This window comes from Acyrthosiphon pisum, chromosome A1 (assembly GCF_005508785.2).
Source record: "Acyrthosiphon pisum isolate AL4f chromosome A1, pea_aphid_22Mar2018_4r6ur, whole genome shotgun sequence".
NCBI classification, from domain to species: Eukaryota; Metazoa; Arthropoda; class Insecta; order Hemiptera; family Aphididae; genus Acyrthosiphon; species Acyrthosiphon pisum.
This window is the reverse complement of record NC_042494.1, coordinates 115,783,417-115,792,504: the sequence shown is the minus strand read 5'-3', so window position 1 is coordinate 115,792,504 and position 9,088 is coordinate 115,783,417. Positions and strand designations below refer to the sequence as shown.

Sequence of the window (9,088 nt, the reverse complement as noted above, 5' to 3'; positions counted from 1 at the left end):
TAAACAAGTGTTTAATAGACATAATATAACATGTTGAAAAGTAATAGTAGGATAATATTATATTTATAATTTACACATATTACTAGCCTCTAGTAACCAATTCGTTTATTATTTTATATTTTAATGTATAACATACATAATATTTTCAATTGTTTTTCAAATAATTTTTATAACATTTCAACAAAATATGATAGTTTAATTTAATGTTAGTTTAGTTAATTAAAATCGTAATTTTAATAGTAATAAATTGAAATACAACAGGATCAATAATTAAAATAATAATAATAACGTGGTATTATATTATATTAGGACGATAAATAGGGTTTTCAGTATCAGTAGGTGTATGCACCTACTATTTATTCGAATATTAAACTTAATAATAACAATGATAATATGTATTATATGAACTTATAACACAATTTAATTGCTCCAAACTGAAGTAGCAATTTAAAAATGATAACTTCCGACTAGAAACCAAAACAGTTTAGAGCAGTTTAACAATTTACCACTAGAGGGTATTCGATATAATCAACAGAATATTTTAAAAATTATTAGTATAGGTAATTAAACGTCAAGAATCTTTACAATATTGAGTCTATGTTACAGCGTAGGTGGTCAAAACGGCTTAAGTTGATGATTTATTTCTTTACACTTAATACAATATAATTTAATTATATATTACAATCAGAAAAAAATTTTAAAGTAATATTAAATCGGTATGACCGAAAGTAACTCATAAATAAAACTATAATTTATACAGTAAATAAGAAATTTTAAACTATATGCTGAGCAAATAACAACTTATCTTACTGTTGAACATTATTTCTTACTATATCCGTTTTGACTAACCACACATTTGTAAATTTTTCTTAAACATTCCATTGCACATTTTTTTTTTTTTTTTAATGAGAAAATGACAAGCTTTAGTAGCAAATTTAATTAATTATATTTACACAATCCATTCATATATGATTTCCCATTAAATATGGATATATAATAATTATATATAGTTTAACAGTAAAACGCACTTGGCGAGTATTTAAAGCCTATGTAACTATAATTTAAACAATTTAATAACGAAATAGTAGTCGAACCGTCCGACTCAAATTTCCAGCAGTAGCAGCAGCAGCAGCAGCAGCAGTAGCAGTAGCAAAAGTATATCAAAATAATAATAAAAAAAAATTATCCCGTTTCGTCACCTGTGAATTAGAATAACGGTTTACCTATATTGATATATAATACTAATGCCAGGTTGCATAATTGTTTAATTTGATTTAATTTAATGATTCACTAAAATTGATCTGTTCAATCACCGGCCATTGAATTGTGTTTAAGGGAGTATTAGCTCACTACTCATCAAGGGCGGGCGCAGATGGGGTCAAAGGAGCCATCCCTGCTGGAAATTTTCAACTGCATGAGGTACTTTAATATCATTATCACTTTAACGATTATGATTTATGACATTGTAAGTAATTTTTATATCTTGCACCGGTTGGGATTTTATCCTGCGGGCATGCTTGCTACTCATTCATTAAATGTTAAGTGATTGTTAAAGCAACCTGACTTCAGAATTTCACTTTTTGAAGCCCATTGAAAGAGAATTCAGATTAAAAATGTATGATATTTATACGGAAATTGTTTTAAACGGGGTTTAGCGAAAATAAAATAAACAAAGCCTAAATTTTTGATACAAAATTTCCTTGCGGTCTTTAAACGGGACGAAGTTTTTTACCGACATTATCGAATGTATATGTGTTATGTGCCGTGACAATGGCTATATTAAAACATGGCGGAACAATGGTGTAAATAATAATATCTTGTCGTTTCTTCCCGTAAAATAATAATAATAATAATGATAATAATGGTCTTGAAAGGATTAAAACAGGGGCATAATACTCGAGCGAAGCCTAACCTATGGTAAGCGACCGTGTGTGTGTAATGTGTGTGTATTATCGACTGAAATATTGGTCTACGAATTTTACGACACCCTACAAAAGCATTATGCTTTGGACCCGGTCACAATGAATCTCGTAAATCTCGAACACCATCTGTGGACATGGTGGGCCTCGCGAAGACCGATGACCGTTAACCGCCTGCACCGCCAATCGTTTAAACTCTCATACACCCACGCACACACACACGAACACATACACCAGACTTATACCTATACAAATTCACAACACACAAAAAACGCGAAATACTCATTAAATTACAATAATATAATAATAAGGCGTCGGATATTAAATATATTATAATATACGTATTGACGTATTGTGTATGTAATAATAATAATAATAATTATGGATATTATGTATAATAATGTTGTGCGCATTTTATTATCTCCTATACGTCGTGCCGCAAATCATTTTGGTGAAAGCCAACCGGAACTCGGGACTGAAAACGGTGTAGATGATCGGGTTCAGGGTGGAGTTGAAGTAACCCAGCCACAGGAAGAAGCTGGACACGTACTCGTTGATCACGCACCCCTGGCACAGGGGCATGACCAGGGCCATGATGAAGAATGGCAGCCAACACACGACGAACGCCCCAGTGATGATGGCCAATGTCTTGGCCGCTTTCCGTTCGCGTTTCGCCTCCAGCGACTCCTTCTTCTCGCGCTTCGTCTTCACCCGAGCGGGCGCTGGAACGCACACCCTATTCACGTTCATCTCGATGACCGTGTGCCGGCCGGCCGACGGGTCCGTGATGGTGGGTCCGTCGTCCTCGATCACCGGGGGCTGGAGCTGATTTTGGTGCTGGTGTTGGTGGTGTTGATGGTGGTGGTGGTGGTGATGGTGTGCTGCTGACGTGGCCCCGTGATCGTGGTTCGTAGTGATCGTGAACGCGGTGGTCTTGTCTTCGCCACCACTTCCGCCCACGCTCCCTCCTCCGCTTCCACTGCCGTTGCCCGCCTTTGACTGCCCGCCACCGCCACCCCCGCCGCCGTCCTGCGACGACTCGGGCATCGAACAGCTTGAATGGCCATCGATCAGACCGATGCTCGAGCACACGGCTGTCTCTTCCACTTCCTTCTTCTTTTTGATCCGCAGGAAAACGGCCTTCCGGAAGAAACCGCATTTTTTGGGCTCGGCCGAGGCGGCCGCGTCGTCCGCCGGCTTTTTCAACCTGAAACACACACAAGCAAATCGGTGGAATCAAGAGTGCTTATATAGAGGCATGCCACTCAAACTATATAGGAGAATGGAAATCCACGCTTGGATAATATATAACTAGACGAGAGTGTTTAATAATCTCACAACTGTGCTGGCGGTCGCGCGCGTGACGTTCCATCGTTATTACTGATCCTATTTCAATGGCTATACATAGTGTAATCCTCGGCCGTCCAAGTGCTTCTGATACCATTACCCACGCTGAAAGCGAAAGGCCGAGTAGCGTTATAACAATAATAGTACACACTTAAAATACCTACGATCGATTCGTTAAACCCACCGGATAATCGTTGTACGTTGGTAATTATTAAAAACCACTGCTTTCTGCAACACGATTATTATTCAATGCAAATCGAATGCGAGAGCGAATAAAATATGTACTTTTTTGAAATATAAGAATAGTGGCGAGGCGTGAGTCTTTAGATCATCTAAAGAACTGATGTTGAAATAAACTCAAGCATTTAATGACAATATTATTGATATTCATATATTTTAGACAATACCACATAAGAAATAAACAACCGTAAAATATTAAAAACCAACCACAAAAACGAATTTGCGGCGATCGATGACGTGACAATGTATATTGTTAGAAACTGTTAATGTATATACCTACTGTTTTATTTTTTAATAAAAAAAATATATGAACGGTGAGATGCATCTTATATCTCCGAAACCCTCACTCTGTTGCAAGGAAAAACGAGACGTCGTCTCATATTTATTTTTTATACCGAATTTATACTTTATTTGGATGTTTACTGAAATGACCCGGCCACGTTGGGCACCGCCAGCTCACGTGTGAGGCCCGCAGCTAGAGTATTCTTAGAAAACTATAATGGTGTAAGAAAAATAAAAGATTTTCAAAAAATGTATATTGAAATAAATATATACATATGTATATATTATTATGGTTTATTACATTCAAATTTGTAAAACAAATATTTTATTAAATGTATTATTTCAATTTTTTTTTGGTATTCTAAATGGGTAGATGTTGTCTCATTGTTTCTTATGACGCTCACTGAAATGAGATTATTTTCTTATTATTTTCCATTTTATAACAAACCTATTCAATTGTTACTCATCGATATGAAACTACTGACATTAACTACAACACACTAATAACGATTCGTAGAATTTACGAATTTACGTTTTTTTCTATTGTATATTATATACTAAAGGAACTTCACTTGTTTTGAACGGTCTAAAAATATAATCGATTCATAGTAATAATATGAATATTTTTAGTTATGAGTTATGATTACTGTCTACTTATAACTATCTTCTAAGATCAAGTTAAGCGAAAATTCTTCTTTTTTAAACATAATTAATATAATATGAGTCATTTTTGAAAGTGACTGCATTTTTTTCAAAAGTCCGAATAGTTGTATTTTTCAATAAATTAAATACAAACAAATCCTACTTCGTCTATTTAATATTTCGTTTTTACATTTTATATTTATGCACATTTTTTTCCGAAACATAATAGGAAGTACGCGTTATAGAGCATAATTCATAATATTATAAAATGCGTCCAAGAATTTGTACATTCAAATAAATTTCACATTCGAATCCTTACCCAATTCATCATTCAATAAATACTTATTTATATAAATTATTATTATATTTTTAGATACCTAGTAGTAAAACTAAATAAATAATTAGGTACCTATGCATATAAGTATACCTACAACCTACGTAATAATTGAATACTGGGGATAATATTATTGGTGACACTTTTATACCCCTCAAATAATTTACTAATAATAAATATTTACATGTAAACACCTCGAAGTTTTGTAGAATTGTAAAATAAGTGAAAATATGTAGCAGGTTTATAGTTTAGTATTATATCGATATTATAATCTGTATAACTTTAAGTGTACTTATGCATTATACATATTGTAATGGACAATTAATTATATAAAATGAACACAAAGATAAAATATTCAAGCTGAAGCATAATGCTTAAAAAAAAAATATATATGTTAAAATTTTTAATAAATTAAAGCTTAAACAGGGGGTCAAAACGATATATTTGCACCACTATAAAATTCAGTGGGCAACTCGAGTTGCCTAACATTGATTACGCCTATGTAGAATCATGGTTCAAAATTGATAATGACAGATTTATTTATTTTTAAAGCTAGTAGAGTTATGTATGCAATTATCATTGTTAAATAAAAATTTAATTAATTTAGTGGTTTAGTGTGGTATTTTGGTGTTCTTGAGACTATTATTATTTTTCCATTCTGTATGTATATTTTATTCTAATTCTTAAGATAGAAATGATTAATTATTTTATTCGTACCATTTAAATAATACTTCTTCACGTCTGCATTATTAGTTTTATCAATGTGTTTTGTGTATTATATATAGGTATGTTAGAACGTCAAAAACATAAATATTCTAAATATTTAATGAAAACAACTTATTGTATAGTTTGGATACCAGTTAGTAGGTAACTTATAACATACAAACAAATCCTAACATAACATCGTAATAGTTCATAATTTTAATTAAAATATTTGGTTTTTTTTTATTAAAAATACTGTTTAAAATTATCATTCAAAATTATATGTTAAATATTTTTAATATTTTTTATTACTCCTGAACTCGGAAATGTGTGTTTCATACCATAAATATTTTATTTGATACACTTATTCATATTTTACTTTGAATTCAGATGTTTGATCTGTTTATATATTTTTTATCTCGTTAATTTTTGTTATTTTAATTTTAAAAGATATTTTATTAAGCTTTTATGATGGAACGGAAATGTTTAAAATTTATTACGTATATAAATTATAACAATATGATATATATATATATATATATATATAAAATGTATTATAATTTCCATAATTAGGTACCTGCGCTTAGTTAAATAAATATTATAATTATCGGTCTAACCTCGAATGTTCTAGCATTGCGTTTCTTTGAGCTCTTCTTCTGCGAATCCTTCTCCTGGCTATCTTAAATATCTTCCAATAAAGAAACAGGATGACCAGTAGAGGCAAGTAAAACGTTGAACATGTGGCAAATATCTGATAGCCAATGTCTTGACTGACCATACATCGCTGTTGGATATTAATACGGTCTAGGTAATCCGGGTCTTTCCAGCCAAACTGTGGGGCTAATGAAACGACTAGTGCTACAAACCACACCACAATAATCATGCCCACTATTCTTCGACCGTTTCTCGTGTGTATATAATCAACATTAGTAACAGCCCAATATCTGAAAAGCAAATACCATTCATTTTCATTATTGATGTATTATTGTTTGCATACACTTTGTATTGATTAATTAATTATTAAATATTCATATACAAATATGAAATATTAAACCATATTATAGAATTAATAAAAAAAAAACTTAAATATTGATTTTATAACTAGCTGATCTCGTGCACTTCGTTTCCCGGCAACCAATAATTATTATTATAATAGCTTTAAAACCCATGGCAACCATTTTTAAACAAAAATGTCCATATGAAATATCAAAATCCCTGTTTGAGCACCTCCCGGGGTTGGTCCTCTCCCTTTTTAAATTAGCCTATCTTCTGCTCAGAGGTATAATCTATCTATGTATATAAAAATATCTGATCCCGTTCACTTCGTCGCCCATTAAAATTGCTAACTCTATATGAATACTATGTTTTACATATCACCATGGCAATCATTTATATTATACAAACATTCCATCGGAAATTTCAAAATAATATATAATTGGTTACCATGATAATATGGAGACACACACGGACGGAAATCTTAAAATAATATATAAATGGACACACACACACACACACACACACATACATACATACATTCATTTATATATATATATAGATTAATCAGTAATAATTATCTATATCTCTCTCCTTCACACACTTTATCTATGCATAACTATTTATGAATGTTTCAACATTATAGTACCTAATCATTATTACCTACTATAGTATTATATTATAAATTTAGTACCTATAATTATCACCTAAAAATTGAGTTGTATGGCCGTATGGGTTGTTTCAAGAATATGTTCTTAAATAAAGAATTCATTAAAACAAATGTCTGTAGCATATTGCTATATGGAAGTTAAATCTAGACCCTGGACGATATAAAATATCAACAGTAGAGCAAAACTACAAAATAGAATAGAATCGTTTACAATTTGGTTTTACAGATGTATGTTAAAGATAAGCTGTATCAAATGAATAACTAAAGAAGAAATTCTAAAAAAAATATCTGTAGGTAAATCTTTTTGGAAAATTGTAAGAAGGATACGAAATTAGTGGATTGGGTATATAATTAGTCATGAAGGATTGTTAAAATTATTGATAATATAAGGTAGCATTAATGGAAATAACCACGTACAAATACCTAGACTGGAGTACCTACAAAATAAATAATACAGACCACGAAGGATCAAAGGTGTGAGTCATACTTACAACTAGAAATAAAATAGGACAACTGAAACAAATGGAGAAAGGCTGTAAATCAATCTGAGGATTGATAACAAAGAAAAGAAAATAGAATATTTTTACTTAATCAAAAAAAAGATGGGAAAGTAGGTGACTGTTCTTTTGTACAGTATGTTTTAAACTTTCAAGTATGAACCTCTCATTGAGTAGGTCATTGTAATGGATGTGTTATAAGCTTGAGTTCAATGATAAATCATTGCATACGAAAAACGAATCTGAGCAAGGTCTGTCATCCAATAACCTATATTACTAAACTATACTTTTATGATATATTAATAACATAACTATAGTCAGGGGCGGACTTGCCATTTTTCCGCCCCTAGGCATTACAACACTAGCGTACTCCCACGGTGGTGGGGGGGGGGGGGGTAATGTTTCATGAAATAAACTATAAAAATCGGATGAAATATATAAGATTTCTGAGCAGTATGCACTATGCAGGAGACGGGCGACAGTGCCAGCGTCGCACGTCGTCGCAATGTTTATTATTACTAATTACTTTATGAAGACATCTGATTTCCAGAATTGATTCCAGTATTCTAAGAATGCCGAGTGCGGGGTGAGGCGGTTCAATCCAATTTTATTTACTTGCTAAGAACTGTGCGAGCGGTCCCCCACCTAGCTAGTAGAGCGGCTATAACAATGTACCCGGCGGCCCGAGGCAGTATATATTTTGACTGCCTTGGCTGGTGTTTTGCGCATGTGCCATTCACAATATTGTATGTGTTTACGCCGCACACCTGTATGACACCTCCCATGCATTAACATAGACAACGCCGGCAACTGCCTCGCGAGTGCCGATATCGAGCCTCTAACCGTGGCGGCGCGGCACAGCGCGCGCTGGTAGCAGGATTGAACCCAAACTGCGAGGTTAGGTATTATAGCTTATGAATTAAAACGTTACTGCGACGGGGCTACGAGAGCCATTCTCCTTTTTCATGCAAGTTGTATACAAAAAAAAATTAATATCATATATAAATTTAGGTAAATATAATAAATTATGAAATTATGAAAAACTAAAAAGTAAAAATTAACTAAAAAGTTGCGCCCCAATAAATTTTGCGCCCTAGGCGCGTGCCTTGGTGGCTTATGGGTAAATCCACCCCTGACTATAGTACTTAATGTATTTTACAATTAGTGAGTGTGTGGGTATTGAATTCATTTTTGCCAATAACATAGCATTTGAAAATTTAATTTTGTATATTATAAAATATAAAAATATACGTTACAAGTTTCATGTTCCTACAAATAATATTTTTAAATTACCACAAAATAACTGAAATTGTTTGTTTTTGTTAAAATATATAGTATTCGTCCAAATTTCAAATTTCAACTTAAAATGTCTACTATTAATAAAAAAATAATGTACATACGTTTTTTTGTTGTTTTGGTTACAGTATAAACTTATGAGGAACTTTATATAAAATTTTCAAGC

At 32.4% G+C, this 9,088-nt stretch overlaps 1 protein-coding gene across 1 annotated transcript; it reads right to left on the bottom strand.

The window, feature by feature from the left end:
• Positions 1-217: 217 nt before the first annotated feature.
• LOC100159225 (5-hydroxytryptamine receptor 2A-like) lies at positions 218-6,467 on the bottom strand. Its single transcript, XM_001949690.5, has 2 exons — positions 6,084-6,467; positions 218-3,126 (listed from the first exon to the last, which is right to left on the bottom strand). The coding sequence occupies exons 1-2, from the start codon at positions 6,347-6,349 to the stop codon at positions 2,337-2,339; spliced, it is 1,056 nt and encodes a 351-aa protein (XP_001949725.2). The 5' UTR covers positions 6,350-6,467; the 3' UTR covers positions 218-2,336.
• Between the last annotated feature and the right edge of the window lie 2,621 nt (positions 6,468-9,088).